The sequence below is a fragment of the Nematolebias whitei genome, chromosome 8 (assembly GCF_014905685.2).
Source record: "Nematolebias whitei isolate Nwh7 chromosome 8, NemWhi1, whole genome shotgun sequence".
Taxonomy (NCBI): Eukaryota; Metazoa; Chordata; class Actinopteri; order Cyprinodontiformes; family Rivulidae; genus Nematolebias; species Nematolebias whitei.
In genome coordinates, this window is record NC_056505.1 from 12,788,691 (window position 1) to 12,807,574 (window position 18,884).

Consider the following 18,884-nt stretch of genomic DNA (forward strand, 5'->3'; position numbering starts at 1 on the left):
TTAAACCCTTACCATACTCTTGCAATATTCTAAACAATGTTTCTAAACTCTAAAGCTCTAAAAGAGAACAGAATGTCATGATTTCAGCTCCTTGCGTCCGCCGCTCTCAGCCACCTGCAAGCACTCTTGGCCACGCCCACTTCTCCACTCTGCACGGTGAACAGCTGATCAGCTGCAGCAGGAAGTTTCTCCTGCAGTATGGGCTGCACAGAGCTGCAGGAGGATGCTTTTTCTGCAGCTCTGGGCTGCAAAAAGTTGCAGAAGTGCTAAATAATAAAAAAAAATATATTAAAAACGTTTTTCATGCCAATCGTGTAGCTCATCCATCAATCAGCCAATTGTGTGTCATGTCCAATCTTATTTAGAAAAACCGGGGCAGAGTGAGTCCGCGATGAACGAACTGTGAAGAAGCGAGGGACCACTGTACATTTAAATTCTGATTAAATTCATGCGGTTGAGTTTAGTGAACTTTTAAGTACTAAAAAATGATCTCAGTTGACGTTTTTCCCTAAAATATCATCTAACTTGATAACTAGTTAGATGACATAACTAGATTTTTTTTCTTATATCATTCAGTTGCCTAGTTTCCAAGTATGACTTGTACAAAAGCATCTTATCTCCTTACATTTTGTTTTTGAGTGACAAAACGTTAAACAACATTATGTAAGATTTTGGTTTCAATTTTTTGACATGCATTAAAACACGTCCACACATTTTCACGTGCCAGTTTCTAACTTTTAAAATGGCAAATAAGACCTGGTGGCACATGCTAAAAATCCACTAAACATGAATATTTTTTCAGTCTTAAAACACTTTGAAATTGGTAATTTCACACCGATGTGCTAAGAGTCAGACCAACTGCCAAGGACTCCTACATAAATTAATGTGCCTCGAGAATAGTCTCAAGATAATATTTAAATGTTAAAACTCCACAAGCTGCATGCCCTAAAAATCACCCACCTCCAACAGCTTCTAGCATAAAGGTGTGGACCACCGTTTGGGCCTGGAGGGAGAGGTGGAGAACGGAGGAGGGGCGGGGCACAATCAGAGGGTCTTCCCTAAAGGAGACAAGAGATTGCACATAAATAAAAGTATGTGTTGGAGATGTTATTTATGTTTACATATCTTTATTGTTGCTTTGTTGTTGACAAAAACAAAACAAAACCTAACCTGGATGGTGGTGTTGCAGCAATGAAGAGGTGAGGAGCGAGCAGAGTCAGGGAATAGTGAACCACCTCTGGTATACTGCCCCCAAAGCCAACGTCTCGGTTTCTGAGCAAGAGTTCCTCAGTGAGCCAAGCCACATCACGACACAGGACAGACATACTCACACCCTGAGGAGCAAGAGAGGAAGATGTTTAATTTAATTCCAAAATCAGGCACAAGCATTAACCATCTGGTGATATTAGTTAGACTGGTGGGCATGACTCAGAAAATCCCTGTCACGCTCTACTACATGAGCTCGAAAACCAATTTGGTTTGTGAGCCTCTTGGAGTGCTGATGGGATATTTAGAAGGGCAGAGGCGGATTTTAACACAAAAAGCAAAAAAGGGGAATTTGTTTCCCCTTTTACTCTTAAGATGACACATGTACCTTGCTATGTCTGTACAGCAAAAGACTGGACACAAGACTTGTGGACATCACAGCCAAGCATGAAGTCGTTGCTATATAGAGACAAACACTGAATTAACAAAAGATAATCTATTTAAAATGAAAAAAGGGTTTAACATGGACCTGGACTTACAGAAGATGAAGTGAAGGATGACAGCAATGCTGAGGTCTCTATCTGACTGATTCACCTCTTCAAGTTCAGATGCAAATAAAGAAGGCAGAAGCCACAGCATCCGTCTTTTGCCAAACACACTGTTAGATCTTAAAATAACAAAATGAAAAGGAAATCAACTTTCTTGCGATGCAACATATTTTTATCTTCCCCTCTCACTTTTCAGTTAAATCTTTCAAACATTTTTAAATAGCGTCAAAAATCTTACTTCTCAGTAGGCATTTACTACTGAGTGAAGTCACACATTTATAGGTTTTTGCCCTCAATCACATTTTGCATTACAGTACAAGAATCGAGTCGTAGTAATTACATTTTACCAACATTCTCAGTACTTGGAGTCAATCAAACCTATTTTACTTTAAAAGTGTTTAAACAGTAGAAGAAGTCGTAAGAAATGTTTATGTCACATTTAAAACCAACTTATTTACCAAGTGTCTCAGCTAAACAAGATAATTGTTGTATTTGCATCATTAAACAAAAAACATTAATTGAAATAAACAAAGTAATGGATTTGGTCAGAAAATATCTATACATTTGATAAATACTAATATTCAAACTCACTGCCAAAAAGACAGGAGAAAGAACTGGAAGTAGCAGAAATGAAGATGTTGAGGTTCTCCTTAGGAGTGATAAGGATGGATAACATTAGGAATGAAATCATCAGAGGTACAACACAGGCTGAACAACTTGGAGATAAAGTTAGAGAGACCAGACTGAGATGGTCTGGACATGTCCAGAGGAGGGACAGTGGCTATATTGGTAGAAGAATGTTAGAAATGCAGCTGCCAGGAAAAAGACAAAGAGGAGATATATGGATGCAGTTAGAGGACATGGAGGTAGGTGGAGTGAGGACAGAGTGAGATGGAGGAGGATGACTCACTGTGGAGACCCCTGAAGAGGGAAAAGCCAAAAGAAGAAGATGATACCAGTGTTCAAACGAATATTAGAAAAAGTCATTAAATAATTATTAAAAAATGAAATAATGTGCTCTTTATTTTCAGATTCACATTTTTTAGTCCTTGCGAAATTTCAACACAAAGTAAAATTTCATCAAAATCTTAGATGCTGTCCCAGATATTAGCAGCTGGTTGACAAGTTGCAAATAAAAACTCAGCTGCAGTCAGTCCTTATTTTTCACGCTGTGTGTCTTTCAAGATAGTACTGCTATATCCCTTCATCAGTAAAGCACAAAAAACCAGGGCTGTAGTTTTGAGTTTTTGAACCGATATCAATCCAAACACCAAAAAATTTGCTCTTAAAGAGAAGGGCGAGTAATTTTTCAATATATGCTTTATTAATGGCATTGCACCAGTGACTACGTGGCTGTATTTCTCACAAAGCAGCTGTGTGTGTGTGTGTTTGGTGGGCTGCACACACTGCTACTATGGCAACCGCAGCTGTCGTCAACCACGATAGAAATCTGAAAGCTTTTAACAATCGGTGAACTTACAGAAAATATTAACTGCAAACCATAAGCTGTTAGAACATGTTACTGTGAACTACAATAATAAAAATAAGATTGCAGAAAAGCAAAAATTCAGGTGTACACAGATAAACGGTTTAGTGGGTGGTTAACCTGGAATTTTTCTGTGAAGCACCAACACATAAAGTTGCAGGTGCATCACTCAGCACTTGATGTGTTTGATCAAGTGAAACTTTTGCGGAGCAATGCAGGCACAACATGAGCAGTATTTATACAGCTCGACTCCGCACGTGTTTGAGAGAGATACGCAGAAGAATATGAGAGTGTCCAATGTAGTTTTGCTGATCCACCTGCAGTTCAACTTTATAAATATTTTCACGTGATTTAATTTTATTAACCTGTTTTTACAAACCCTGTGCATTTTTACATGTTGAAGGGAGAAACATTAACAGCTAAAACCATAAAAGGATAGCTCAGATCTTTTGAATTCAAATTCACGCCAACAGTTATGGACTATTAATGTTGTAGATCGCTCTTTGAGCAACTTCAGTGTGGGGAAAAAATATATATATATTTTTTACCTGACTGAAAAACTATTAGGGTGCATTCACACCAGCCCTGTTTAGTCCGCTTTAATCGAACTCTAGCTCGTTTTCCTTGAAAGTCCGGCTCGTTTAGGGAGGTGTGAACGTGCCATCGAACTCTGTCACGGAACAAAAAGGCGAACTCTGGCCCGGGCTAAAACCTAGGTCTCGGTCCGGTAGAAGTGAACTCCAGCGCGGTTCGATATAGTGTGAATGTAAACAGACCGGACCCCGCTCCGCAGGACAAACAAACACACATTTCTCTGACCTTATATGGAGCCATCAGCTGCCTTGTGTGAAAAACAATATTCTCCATGGTCTTCTGTCTCATCTTCTGCTCATGCTAAGTCCATTTTTGAAAAATGACAAAATATAACTCCTAAAACTGCTAAAACTTGATGCCACTTCATTTTTATTTTTATTTCCAGAAGAAGAAGAAGAAGACGTGTCTTCAGAGGTTTTTGTGTCGTTTCTTTCAGTAGTTCTTGGTGCAGCGCCCCCACAGGCGAGCGGGGGATAGGTTGGTTCAACAGGTTGACTCGACTGCACAGTGCAGTGTGAATGCAAACTCGCCAGCTCAAATGTAAACAAAAGCTCATGAATATTGGTCCCGAACCGAGTCTACTGGACTATCTGGTGTGAAAACGACCTTAAAATCGAAACAATCCACTTTGGCTTTGGTTCCACTGGGACCAGCCTTAGTTCGAAAATGGTCAGAACTTATGTTCATTTCTTTAAACTGAGGTCATTCAAAGAGTTATCTTCTTCTTTCAGCTAGCTTCTCCCTCTTCAGGGGTCGCCACAACGAGTCCTCCTCCTCCATCTCACTCTGCCCTCTGCATCCTCTGTCCTCACTCCAACTACATCCATGTCCTCTCTACCTGCATCCATATATCTCCTCTTTGTCTTTTTCCTGGCAGCTGCATTTTTAACATCCTTCTACCAATATACCCAAGAGAATTCTACAGCAGGTAAAATAATAATTAATTCCTACGTTCCTTTCCAAAGAACCTCAGTTCGTAAGATCTGAACTATTCCTATAATTGTCAGAAGCAAGTACCACAGTGCACTAAGTAAAAAAATGAATAGACAGTGCTCACTTGCTGGTAACAATCCAGTCGCATCACATTCTTTACCTCTTTTTATACCACTTGCCATGTTTTTACAGAAACCATTTGGGGACAAGCTCCTCTTTGAGTAGAATGAACATGCGATGGGAGAAGCTACTTTGCTCGCTAGGTGCCAAGCAGAGATTGAGCAGGGGATGCGGTTTTCTTTCCGTTATCTCTTTCACTGGCAGACTGTAATGTTGATGGTAATTGGACCGAGTCTAAGAGGATGACAATCTCATCAGGGTTTGCATCACTTCTCTGCCAGATTTAAGGTTTAGACAAAAGTTCTCCAAAGTTTCAGTGAAAGGAACTTTTCAATTTCACACATGTTAAATACAACAAAACCCAGATGTAAATCCCTTTGTGGTTCGCTCACATTCAGTTTACACAGTCACTTGGGCATGGAGGTGAGCACACAGGTGGTTTGATTACCTGTTGTTGAGGATAACAGGCAGCAACAGGTCCTGCAGAGGGAGCCATTCATCTACGCTGCACCTCCCTGACTCACACATCTCCTACACACACAAACAAGATAAATGTACACACATGCATTCATCCAAGAGCTGAAACCTCCAAATCATTTAGCATTGATGTTTTAGTTGGCTGAGTTTAGAGCAATAAAGAAGCTTGTTTTGATCCCTTTTGAAGAAGTCCTTCTCTCAATTATTAACAAAGAATTATGTTTCTAGTTTATTAGTTACATCAATCAAAAAATAATACAACTCTCAAAAGCTACCAGATAATAAAATTTTACTTCCAGGAAGGTTAGAACCTCTAAGTTGCTGGAAACAGATTCATTTAACTTTTAATCACTTTGGTGGAAGACGTTTGTGATGATTTATTTTGCAAACTCTGCAATGCTTCTATTTTGCCTAATTTAACCACTCAAGTGAACCAAAATGTATTCTTATGGGTCAAAAGAGGTTTTGATTAAGGGTAAAGTTTAAACAAATTCTAACTTTCAACACACATTTGTAAAAGCAAATTTAATTGAACCACTTTGAAAGGTCAGTGTGATTTATGACCAGGCTTACCGTTTGTCATCTAATAGTGTGTAAATCAATGGCAACTTGTCAGCGAGCCAAGAAAACAATATGAAAATTTTTATGCATGAATATAAGTCTCGTCTTTACCAGCATTCAAAAAGAAAGTTTTACAACCCAAGGAAGAGACTATCCACTTTTGATCTATAACAGTTTGAGCAAAGTTCAACACTCAGAATGTTTATTTTATTTGGGGATTTCTTAATTTCAGGTGGTGTGTTTTAGTTGTGTACCTTGAGAGAAAATGGCTGAGCAAAGTCGATCCTCACAGTTCCTTCTGGCTTCTTCCAAAGGACAGACAACAGTCGCAGCAACACAGATCTTAAGCCGACCTGTTTAAATATATAAAAAAGGAAATTTGTACAGTACATACATAAAGGCTTTCTTTTCAAGAGGGACATTTCTACACCAAAAGCACAGATGAACTGTCTTTGTCTGACAGGCTCCAAGATAAACTGCCAGTTCCTGAGTGTGTGTATGAATACAGGAACTGTGTGTACTGCAATTTATGTGAGCCATGTCTGAATGGCAGAACAAAATGATGGGGTGAGGACCTTATTATTGCAATTAACAGAGCAACACCCACTCTACAGTAAAGTCTCAAAGTGCAAATAACAGAGGGCAGCTTTTACGGTGACTAATAATGAATAATAGCCACCAATGATGCCTTAAAAAAAAGATGTGCAAACCTTAGCTAATCAGCCAATGCTGGCCAGAAATCAGAGTGCAAACCTCTGCGAGGATCTGAAAGCTGAGGCATCACTGGATTTGTTTTCCCTCTAAACCTTAATGTGATACTATGAACCCCCTGTAGGACAATCCTGGGAGAAGTGTGTCCTCATCCCATGTAATTTGAGCCTTCGATAAGAGAGAAATATTTGTACACTTGTGTGAAAAAAGCTAAAAGAGAATTGTGTCAGAAAGCTTTTTGGCGAACCATTATCCATTCAACTAGTCATTTGGAGGATGATGATGGAAAGCATAATGGAATTATGGATGAAAAGGATCTGCCACTTTATGACCCTACAATGAAAATGTAGTGCTTGAAGTAAATACAAATCCTTAAAATTAAACTTAAGCGGTTTAAACATCCACCTCAACCATACAGACTGTGTATCTGACCTAAGTAAAGTACACAGTAGCCATACTGTGCATTTAGCCTTAGTGAAAGTACACTGTGCAGTGTTCTCTAGTGAAGCACAATCAAGACATCATTCTAAAGGAAAAGACGTGTTTGAACAACTTTTCTGTAGTTTACTTTTGTCATTTAAATGTTTACAATTGAGGGGTTGTCAGATATATTTCAATAAATTATAGAACAGGAAGTCCTTTGCACAGTATAAATTAACTTAAAATTATTATTATTATTAAATTTGCCAGACTGACAGATTTCTCTCCTAAAATGATGATTTCATTCAAATGGATTATATTTACACAATTTCAGCTCATGTAGTCATTTAATAATATATATTTTTCACATTTCATCATTTATTAAATAGCATTCATCAGAGTATAATTACCTCTCAGTATGTTTCTAAATATAATCAAGTTTAGCTCATCCAAACAGCCAAAACATCTTGTTAATGCAATAACACCATGCAGAATATAATTTTTTAGATATTTATGATAAACTATCATAAACACCTGAAAATGACTAACAGAGCAAACTTCATGAGTTTGGGGGGAAAAATTAAAGAGACACATCTCTGCTTTAATCTGGGGCATAAATATTAATCTTTTAGTCTTAATATTTATTTAGAAATATTAAAGCAGAAGAAACAGCCTCTCTCACTGTGAGAGAAACTTACATAAAAGTCTCAAGGAGGTCAGGACGCAGTGCCGAAGAAGGGGGTGGGGTGATGGTGCATCAGTTCTGGTATCTCCTCTGGTTGCAGTGAAATAGTCACGTGCGAACACATGCGTTTAATACATAGATGTTTAATAATTTATCACATGCCATCATCATCATGAAGGGGCGGGAGATTCTGTTAGGGTAGCGGGGTGTCTGCCTTGGCTTGCTGCAGGTGACCTTTCACCTGCAGTTTCTCTCTGCTGCTCACACTCGGGCTCATCATGAACCATACAGCACAACCCGCCCTGCTCTGCCCTGACTGGGTCAAACTGTAGCTCTGTTCTCTTTATTAGTTGAAAGCAGCGTCAGTATCATTATTAGATTGAACGGCTTTAACAAGACCACAACAGAACACACGCGCCCCCCCCCCCCCCCCACTCCTCATTTTTTATAGATGAATGAAAATCTATCCTGGCTATGTTCAAAATGACAGACATCCATTGCAGTGACAGAGAACTTTAATCCATGTTGTTTCTAATTTATGTCAATAAGATGCAAGACATCATTCAAAAAGAATGCTAAAACTTAAACATTGTTTGAAAACAGATAGATAACATCAAAGACTAGTAAGCAGGTCACAAGATATATTTCTGAGTGTTTCTTGGCAGAATTGTTCATTTTTGCTGGCAACAACTACAAATACAAACAAAAATGGGGGCCGAGACGGGGTAGAGGCAGGGCAGCCGACTTGGGACCCGAAAGTCCCTGGTTCGCTCCCCAGTCATTGCACATCTCGTGGTGTCTCTGAGCAGCACACCCTATCCCAATTGCTCCCCGGGAGCCTTCAACAGCTGCCCACAGCACCACCTGGGGGTGGATGGGTTAAATGCAGAGCCAATTTTGTCATTGTATGGGAACATACAATGATGACAACACATAACACATTATTATTATTAAAAGGCATGACAAAATAAATCTAAAACTATGTGTGAACAACGTCTGTGCTCAGATGTAACTCAGTGAGTTATGACTGCAGTTTAGGATGCAAATTTTCAGATTCACTTTACAAGATCTTGACAGTAAATAATTGTGCTGTGACTGTTTATTAAGTGTATTAAGTAGGCCAAATTAGCAAACCAAAATACTGTAACTGGCTTTCTGTTTGTAAGTGAACACCAACACTTGGTTGGTCCTCTTCTTAAAATTTCTCTTGCCTCACTTTTCCTTCTTTCACAGCTTGAAAACACAAATCTGTCCTGTTGCTCTTGAGGGCATAACACTGACAGATGGCTCCTATTAAACATGTGCTCGCAAATGTGTGTGTGTGTTTACATGCAGGTACCTGTACGTTGGTCTTGGTCACGCAGTCATACGAGATGCCCACAGGGACCACACTGACATCAGGGACAGATCCCTCTTTGATGAGCTGCCTGATGCGATCCAGCCACTGGCCACCCAGGCCAGACTCTGCTGACACACCAACACTTAACACCTGACCCTCATGTAGCAGCTCACGTAAGAGCTGGGTGGGAGGAGAGAAGAAGATGGCTAAATGTTTGAGAAGTCCAGGCTGAAGAAGTTCAATCAACACACAATACATGCAAAACATTTTTAAATAACGCATAAACAAAACTGTAAATTAGCCATCAAAGGAAATACAAGGAGGCATGAAAACAGATGGATGACAAGCTAAAACGTAAGGAGCAGGATAAAGAGCATGGGGGGACACTTTATGACATTCAAAAATACTTCCCTTGCCTCGTGTACTGTTTTCCCCTTACAGACAAGGAAAATTCAATTACCATTGAACAGCAGCTAAGCAGGCCCACACTCAATAAACAATAAAGGTCTATTAACATTGAAATACAACCGACAAACAAGGTTGCTTTCTCACGCAAAGCCAATATGCTTACTCACATAAATGATCAAGGAATGAATAAACAGAATTGAAATGGGTATATAAATTAAAAAAAAGCTGTTTTACTAGTACATAACCCTTCTACAAACCACTGTGCCTGTATTATTTTACATTAACATCAGTCTAAGCTATTTTATTGAGCTGAATGGAACAGTTTTGATCTGAAAAAAGCTTGAAAATTGACATGAAACACAAAAAAGTTGCCTACAAGCTATATCCCAGACAACATATTAATGACTACAATGAGATATTTGTTGTTTATTGTAAATAGAGACATTTGGACCAATTGCACTAAGAAGATCCTAGGAGACATCTGCAAAAGATTCAAGTGAGATGATGGAACAAACAATGAAGCCTGATAAATTTTTAAAATAAGAGCAAAAGACAACCTGCGCAGACATGCCAAGTAAACACAATCACACTAAGCACCACTCTTCTCCTTTCCCCACCCTGTTCTCATCACTTTGTCTAGCCAACTCCAAAGGTGAGACCTCTGTAGCAAAACACAAGCTGCTTGGTAATTTTGTGAATGAATAGAAAATGGGATGAAGCTGGGGATGAGAGCAGAAAAAACAGAAAGGCTGTATTGTGATTGAGGTGACTGTGATAACACTCTAACATAGAGTGCAATGTAAAGTATCTGTTAATGTGAACTGAACCAAAAACAGATAAACAGGCAAAAAATAATGACATGTCTTGGTGGAACTGCTTACCCTGCAATTTTATATAATTACTTGCAGCTTCTCTTTCTGCTTATTGGCAAAAATTATAAACAGTTTTCTTTTTGCTAAGGGCCTTTTGTCTTGTTTCTGATTTCACATACAGAGTTAAAAGCAGCTTGAGAACAATGAGTACAATGAGAACATTTAATGCATGGCGACAATAAACTGAAGTAACGTTAGACTCTTTAAAATGAGACTTGTACATTATGGTGCAATAAGTTCTGTGGGCCAAGTAGACATTACAGTTCTGAGAGAAATTGCACACTACCACAGTTTACAAATTGTAATTAAAAATGTTCCCGCTTCTCATATTTTTGCTTAAAATAAAATAAACTTATACAAGTGTACAGATTAACACATTTGAACTATTCACTCCTTATTTATTCTAATATTAATCTATTTTGGTCTTGGAATCACTACAGCAGGTGACAGATTAACTGTTCAGAGCCTTTCAACAAAACTCTAAAGGATTTCAACTTTCTCTTTAAGCTAGCCACCTTATTCCTGGGGGCACTACTGTATAAATGATTATGGGTACAACTTCCTGTCAGACACCGGGAGTTGCAGTAAGCATTGGTTTACCATGCAGAACACAAGCCGTGGTTTATTTGAAAGTCATTTGCATTCAGTTTAGCAGATAAAACTCTGTTTTTGTTTTGTTCACATTTATTTAACAACCGTAAAGTTGACTAAAATAGCCTTGCGGCATTCAGGTACCTGCTGTGCTGTTCGCGGCTGTGTGAACAACTAGACCAAACTAAATCAGAGGCTACAACAACAGTGTTTTGGACATGGACCCAGTGTTGCTGTGAAAAGAGGTATAGTTTCCATCGCCTACCTACAGATGAGGAGTTAAGAAGAATGTGGCTGAAAAACCTGAATTTTGAAGAGACCACCCAAAACATTGTATGTGTGTTCATTTCACTTTATTGACAAACGGCCAACAGAGGAAAATCCACATCCTACTTTGTGGATGGGCTACAATAAACCACCGGAGAAGAGACGCCAGATCCTCAGGCTTGAAAACAGTGCGACGAGAATATCAGGTATGATTTCAAGAGTATTGTGGGCACAGCATTATAGTATTTGTTCATCTTCAGTATTACGATTTTCTCTGCAATTAACCCAAACTCAGTGATGGAGGACTTTAAGGCTTTGGTTGAGCTCTGTGTCTGCTTTAACGTAAATAAGATTGTGTCCCACCTCTTAACAAAACAAGACCGACCTTATTACTGCGTAGACACTAATACGCCTCAGAGCTTTTCAGGTTGTTCATCACTTCACCGTCAGAAGCAACCAAGTCAGTGAAGTAGCTAAATATGCTCATCTGTGTAATCTGCAGCCACTTCTTCAGCTCGTCCTCCCATCCCTATCCGCAGTAGGCAGTGGTACGATTGTATTGTCCTGTTTGAGCTCTGACAGGTGGTGTTCCCACATGTTTAAATTCAATCTACAATGCTTGGAGAAACTACATTAGCTCATACAGTTTGCAAATAAACAAATGCTGGCAAGGCACCATGGGTGCCTCATGTTCTTGTTTGTGCTGATGTTCAATATTTTATGTTATGAGTGCTTAGTGTATATTTAGTTGATGTTTTTCTTAGTTCATATCTTAGATGTTATTACTGTTTTTCTTATACATTTTATTGTTGGATGTAACTGGGACCTTGTGTACATAATTTCGCTCCACCACATGTACCACATGAGGTGCGAATGACAATAAAGAAACTCTGACTCTGACTCTGATGGGGCCTATAAGGTGGATAAAAACAAATAAATCCTTAAAGGATTTAATGAATTATTAAGAGGCTACATGTGCAGAGTAATTTATTCTGAAAAATAAACAAAAAAAAGTCATAAAAGGTCATGGAATCTAACAAAGATAAAGCTGGTGGAAGACGGTTTCTTTTTCACTGGAAAGAAAAAAACTCTCCCACAACATTTAAACAAGTCAAGAACACTCTCCAGGAGGAAGACATTATTTTTCAAGTCAAATATAAAGAGGAGACATTCATAAGCTCAATTGTCCAAATCATACATAACTGTAATTGTTAAACAGGTGGAGGCAATGTGTTCGCATAAACTTGTGTGGCTTCCAGTTATTCACAGTATATAATATTTATTAATGAGTAGAAGACAAAAACAAGCATATGGTTTCTGCTTGCAAATATAGAAATACACTGCCTGGCCAGACTCAGACAGATATAGCTAATCTGGTTAGATAGGACTTTTAAGTACATACAAACAATGATCTAAAACAGGGGTGTCCAATCCTGGTCCTCGAGGGCTACTATCCTGCATGTTTTACTTGTTTCCCTGCTCCAACACACCTGATTCAATGGTTGAATTACTTATTTATGTTCTGCAGAAGCCTGTTTCAATCCAATCAACTTTATTTGTAAAGCACTTTAAAACACCACAGCAGACCAAAGTGCTGTACAGTGTCGTCAATAAAACCTGGCTCACACGACACAAAATACAATAATAACACAAGTATATTAAAACCAAGAGATAAAAATGGTAAAACACATAAAATCAGGTCAAACAATAAAATCATATAAAACTATAAAACCTATAAAATTTAAAATCTGATAAAAAAAATCAACTCTTTACAAGGTGTTAAAAGCCAAAGGACTAGGTTTGGCCACCCATGATATGAAAAAAAGGAGTTTGAGTTTATAAAATAAAGACGTTACATTGCTTATTTGTCATATGCAGGTTAACACAATATTAACAATGCAATGAAATGTTCAGGATGAGAAGAATCGATTTGACTTGCTAAAACAAAAAACAAACAAACAAACAAGCAATATTAAAGCACACAATAAAGGTACAAAATAAAGTACCAAAAGGTGACAAAGAAATATAATATTTACAAGGTCCAAAATAAATATAGTAAATAACAACATGGTAGAATATAACAGTGCAAGTAGGATGAATTTGTATAAATAAGTATTTCACATGTAGTAATATAAGCTTAAATGTACATGATATATACTGTATTGCACATAACTAACATACTACACAGGTTGTGTGGGCTTGTCTTGTTCAGTCAATTTGGTTGCTGCAATTGCTTTTGACTTGCTGCAGACAAAATAAAAAGCTTTACAATGACCAACTATCAAATAACTGAATAGAAGCAACAAATTGTAATAAATGACAAAGTTTAAATTATTATTTATCATTTTCAAACTTCAAGCTATAAATAGCTTCCAGAACCACTCGTGAAAAAAGTTTCAAGTACAAGCATTTTATCTGTAGTTATGTTCCATACATTTATATATTAAATTGACTGCATTTACAGTGCACTTTCCACACTTTATGGACCACTTAATTTTTTAAACTACAATTGGCACTCACCCAACACACACAATTAGACTAGATTCACACTCTAAATTAAGAGATCGAGACAATTTATGGGTTTAATATCTTGTTATAGGACAATTCGTTATATAGAGGTAACAAGCATTGAACCATACATTTGACCATTACGACTGCTTTACAGCAGCCCCACTGAAATTCAAATTACTTTATAACCTGAGGTTTGTAAACTTTAATTTTTCAAATTTGGATGTAATACAGCACAAGAGTTTGCGCTTTGAAGCCAACTCTAAAATAAGTCCAGCCTTCATGTATTTTATTAAACAGCTAAAATATCTGAGGTTTGCAGTGGACCAAAGTGTATTTAAATTAAAAACAGAAAATGTGAACAACAGAGAAACTTTTTTCTAATTATGATGGGTCTCCTGAGTAATAACATTTTAAAGTTTTCTTTGTTGGACCAAGATTTTGAGCATAAAATTAAACAAACTACTCCTGAAATTTATTCTTCTTACTTATGGTGATAAGACATTTACCAGTATTGTCACATTTTGCATTATTGTCACAGTTCCTTTAACTAAAATGCCTCAAACATGGTGAATTACCGTGAAATTTCAGCTATGCAAGACATTTAAATTAGTAGTTGATAACTGAGCTGAACTTTGAAAATACTTTCAGCTTCAGAAGACAGCAAGACTTTGATGAAGTTGTAACACATTTTTATTTTCACATGCTTTTCTCCATATCCCACTAATTAAAGATGTTGAACTTACAGACATCATGACAGCAGAGTACAGAGGGTGCCCTTCAGTTTCGAGCTCAGCCATGTTGGGGGGCAGGAGGACTACACCTACTTTCTGCAAAACTGATCTGTGGGACAAACGAAAGATAAGTATGAAAAAGAAGCCAGGAGTAATTTACGGTTTAAACTTGATTTGACAAGAAAAAATATGGTAATGTGAATAACACTTATAAAATCAGCACTGTCACTTCTGGAGTTAATAAAAAAAGATGAACGGCAAACTTTCTGAAGAACCAAAGTGTATTGCAATGGTAGATGTCTGTTACTGCAGCCCAACCTTCCTTGCAGTATTTGTGTGGGAATCTGTGTGCATTAATCTACCTTAAAAAAGAGCTTTGAATCTGCAGAGGGCAGAGAGTGTATGGCACCCTCAGATTGTGACAGAAGAGAACGAGCGGGATGAGAGAGCAGTCCAAGACACTCTGACGCACATACACATAAACCAGCGGGGCGCCCTGAATTAAAGAACAGAAACAGCTATGGATAAACAGAATTCCACACATTGTCATTTATTATAGCGAACAAAGACTGGCTGTTCACACACAGCTGAGGTGAGCTCATGATAATCTGTATTGTGATCAAACACCACGAGCTTCAGAAACCATCAGATAAATAAAACATCAAGAACATATATCTACATTATGAAGAACATTTTGCAAAAATGTTTTAAGAAATGTAAGAAGTAATGTGGAAGTTGAGACCTTCAAAATAAGCATTTTAACAAAATTATCATTTACTTTTTTATTTGAAAAATGAAAATGAAAGGCAGCCTTTTTAAACTCTGCTATATATCAAGCGAAAGTAAATAACTATTGCACCCAACCAAAGGCGATAATGTTTTGCCCGTGTCTGTGTATGTGCACGTTTGTTGGTCTGTAGTGTTAGCGAAATATCTTATGAATCACTGAAAGTAGATTTGTAAAATTTTTAGAAAGTAATTACTAGGTTGACATCTACAAAGTCTGAACTTGACCCAGTTTAAGATGGTTATCACAGCCAATCAAACATAAGTTATAATTCAGCCAGTTTTACTGATATTAAGGTAAAATTGGGTGTGATAGTAGTTGAGCATCATTCCTAACACACAGTTTGACCACTAAACAATGGACAATTTAGTTTCTTAAGACTTGGGCTTTAACTGTTATCAACCCTGTTCATTTGTAAAAAAAAAAAAAAATTCTCATGGACCAGTGGAGATTGAAGTGAGAATTTCAGAAGGTAGTCAGTGATATGCATCTACAACTGATTTAAATTTTGGAGTCAGTTCAAGATGGATGCCACTGCTAGTCAACATTAGCCAGCACAAAAATGGCTGTACTGTAACTCAATCAGTTTTAAGATCATCTAAGTCTAAAACCCTGGCATGAAAGCTGACGGGTGATATGCATTCTTCCAAGGAATGCAGAGCCTCTAGTCTTTTGTTCTTTTAGGAACCTATTGGCACGGCTACAGATAGAAAACCGTTTTAAAATAAAAGTGTTGCACTCTAAACTCCTTTTTTTGTTTTTTAACACAAAAGTATGCTCACTCTAGTAGCTTAGCACTGTACAGTATTCCCTCGTTTATCGAGGGGGTTTCCATACCCTGCCCCGCTGCGATAAGTGAAAAACCGCAAGAGCAGAGGGAAGCTTCTCCTGCAGCTGTGCGCTGCACACAGGTGCAGGAGGTGCTAAATCATTTAAAATGGTTTATTTTTAATAAAAATATATGCCCCTCGTGCAGCTCATCCATCATTCAGCCAATTGTGTGTCCTGTTGTCTTAAGCGCAGAGGTGACAGGGCCTTCTCTGTAGCAGGACCAAGACTTTGGAACGAGTTACCCCTGCTTGTCAGACAGGCCCCCTCCCTCTCGGTTTTCAAATCCCATTTAAAAACCCACTACTATTCCGTAGCTTTCAACACCAGATGATCTGTGTTTTGAACCTGTATGCTTCACAGTGGTTAGTCGTTATATTTATTATCTGCAAAGTTTTTATGTCTATATTCTGATTTACTTCATTTTTTTATATTGCTTTGTGTGTTGCCAGTTTTTCTCTGTCTGTACGGCACTTTTGTTGGCCTTGCCGCTGTTTTAAGTGCTCTATAAATAAAATGGTATGGTATAGTATGGTATGTACTACCTTACTTTGAAAAACTGTGTCACAAAGTAGCGAGGGACTACTGTACATCCACATCAAAACAAAAACAAAAATCTAACATCTCACAACATTTCAGAGAACCATATAAAGTATTTATGTCTTGCACATTAAGTAATTTCTGAAAATGACAAAAGTTTAAAATTAAAATGTGGACAATTCAACTACATAATGAAAAGGCAAAGCAGCAGTGATTAAATTAACAACTAAACTTTTCAACAAAGTTCTTTGTTTTTCTAGCTTCTCAAAACAGGATGAAAAATCTTATCGTTCTGAAAAGATGTGAGGAATCCTAAACAAACCCTGACAACTGGCTGACGTTCAAAACCAAAATACTGCTAAGACATTTTCGCAGAGTTGTCCTTCACCAAATATTGCATTCAGTCAGATCAAGGCAGAAGAGATCAACAAAAGTTATTCATGCCCATTTTGTGATCCTGCAAAAGCAGCTCAGCTCATTTCCTTTTATCTATTTAGTCAACCATGTAATTAGAGTTGTGTACAATTCAGTAAAACAGTCAAATTAATTAAGTTTTAAAAAGTTTCCATCTTTTAATCTTTTATGTCATTTCACCAAAATTATTTACACATTTGTATTTCTCTTTCTTTGCAGTGGATGAATAAAAACAACCTTGTATCTGTTCATCATCTCACTATACCACAGCAGAGCCCAATTTCGCATCCTTAGCAAGGATGTGTGGGAGCTTAAACATCACAGCTTCTGTGTGTAAAAAAAAACCCAGTGTTCTATCAAAGTGTACTTCCCTGTTTCACAAGACGAGCTGACAATGATCCAGGCACATTTAATTATGTGTGAACATCTTATCTAAAAGAAGCAAGTGTTTTTAAACATTCATACCTCTTGGGAAGCTTTGTGTAAAACTGGTAGATGATTGAGGTTAACCTGGATACCACCAAACACTGAAGCAAACACCTTCAGAATCACCCAGCTTAGGAATCTGCAGAACAGATAGTGTGCAGATATTTAGGGAAAAAGAAAAAGTGTGTAGATAAGAACAAATAAAAAGGAGATAATACGTGTAAGAGCAGTGAACAAACTGCAAAGGAGCTAAGAGAAATAGCTGTCAATAATGTGAATAAGCAAATAAGTAGTTTTAATTAAAGTAGTAAGAATCGAGTTAGACAACATGTAAATGAGAGATGGGAGTGAGAGAAAGTGGGGAAAAATGGGATGAGTGATGAGACGGGAAGAGGCAAAGCGGAAAGCGATAAAGAGGAACGCGTGCGCTACTGACAGCTGCAGATAGAGACAAAGGTTTCAGCTGTAAATGAGGGGGAAAGAAGAGGAGAAAAAGGGTTGAGAGAGATTTTGAAAAGATATTTGTTAGGCCACAAGAAAGCCTCAAGACTTTCTATGAAAGAAGAAAAAGAAGGTGCCAGAAGTTTCAGCGCTATTTCATCAGACACGTACAGAATTTTCAACACAGTGTGCCATATGTGAACACAACCTGAAAAATTCATAGCACTGATTTATTTTTAAAATATCAGTTGTCATTGCTCCTGGACAAGTCTGTGCTTCAACAATGGTCATCTCGACAAGCATGATTTATGACTGATAAATAACCGCGCATCTGTAATGAATCACAGTTTTGAAGTTTAGTCATCTAAAATTATTCAAGAATTTTAGGCAGTTTTGTATTAGCAACAAAAAAGGTTGAATCATGTCATCTGGACTTCGTTTTTTTGTTAAAAAGAAACGTTTCGCCCCTCATCCAAGAGGCTTCGTCAGTCTGAGGCCTAGCCATCTGGTATTACCCAGAAGCCACCCTGACTCTTGTGTTTCAAGCCTGCCTCAGATACCCCTGAAGTCTGGCCTTTTCACTAATGGTTTCAAAAACACAAAGTTTGTTTTCTCAGTCATCCAGGTATATAACAACAAAAAAGGTTGAATCATGTCATCTGGACTTCGTTTTTTTGTTAAAAAGAAACGTTTCGCCCCTCATCCAAGAGGCTTCGTCAGTCTGAGGCCTAGCCATCTGGTATTACCCAGAAGCCGCCCTGACTCTTGTGTTTCAAGCCTGCCTCAGATACCCCTGAAGTCTGGCCTTTTCACTAATGGTTTCAAAAACAAAAACAAAAAAACGAAGTCCAGATGACATGATTCAACCTTTTTTGTTGTTATATACTTGGATGACTGAGAAAACAAACTTTGAGTTTTTGAAACCATTAGTGAAAAGGCCTGACTTCAGGGGGTATCTGAGGCAGGCTTGAAACACAAGAGTCAGGGT

At 37.8% G+C, this 18,884-nt stretch overlaps 1 protein-coding gene across 1 annotated transcript in view; it reads right to left on the minus strand.

The window, feature by feature from the left end:
• Positions 1 to 18,884, minus strand: part of gpat2 (glycerol-3-phosphate acyltransferase 2, mitochondrial) — a 55,530-nt gene that overhangs the window by 26,277 nt on the left and 10,369 nt on the right. Inside the window, exons 7-16 of the mRNA XM_037680288.1 lie at positions 17,495 to 17,594; positions 14,823 to 14,956; positions 14,473 to 14,569; positions 9,081 to 9,260; positions 6,180 to 6,278; positions 5,336 to 5,418; positions 1,746 to 1,873; positions 1,595 to 1,665; positions 1,171 to 1,334; positions 961 to 1,058 (exon numbers count right to left, since the gene is read on the minus strand). Coding sequence (XP_037536216.1) covers positions 961 to 1,058; positions 1,171 to 1,334; positions 1,595 to 1,665; positions 1,746 to 1,873; positions 5,336 to 5,418; positions 6,180 to 6,278; positions 9,081 to 9,260; positions 14,473 to 14,569; positions 14,823 to 14,956; positions 17,495 to 17,594 — 1,154 coding nt within the window. The remainder of the gene's footprint in view (positions 1 to 960; positions 1,059 to 1,170; positions 1,335 to 1,594; positions 1,666 to 1,745; positions 1,874 to 5,335; positions 5,419 to 6,179; positions 6,279 to 9,080; positions 9,261 to 14,472; positions 14,570 to 14,822; positions 14,957 to 17,494; positions 17,595 to 18,884) is intronic.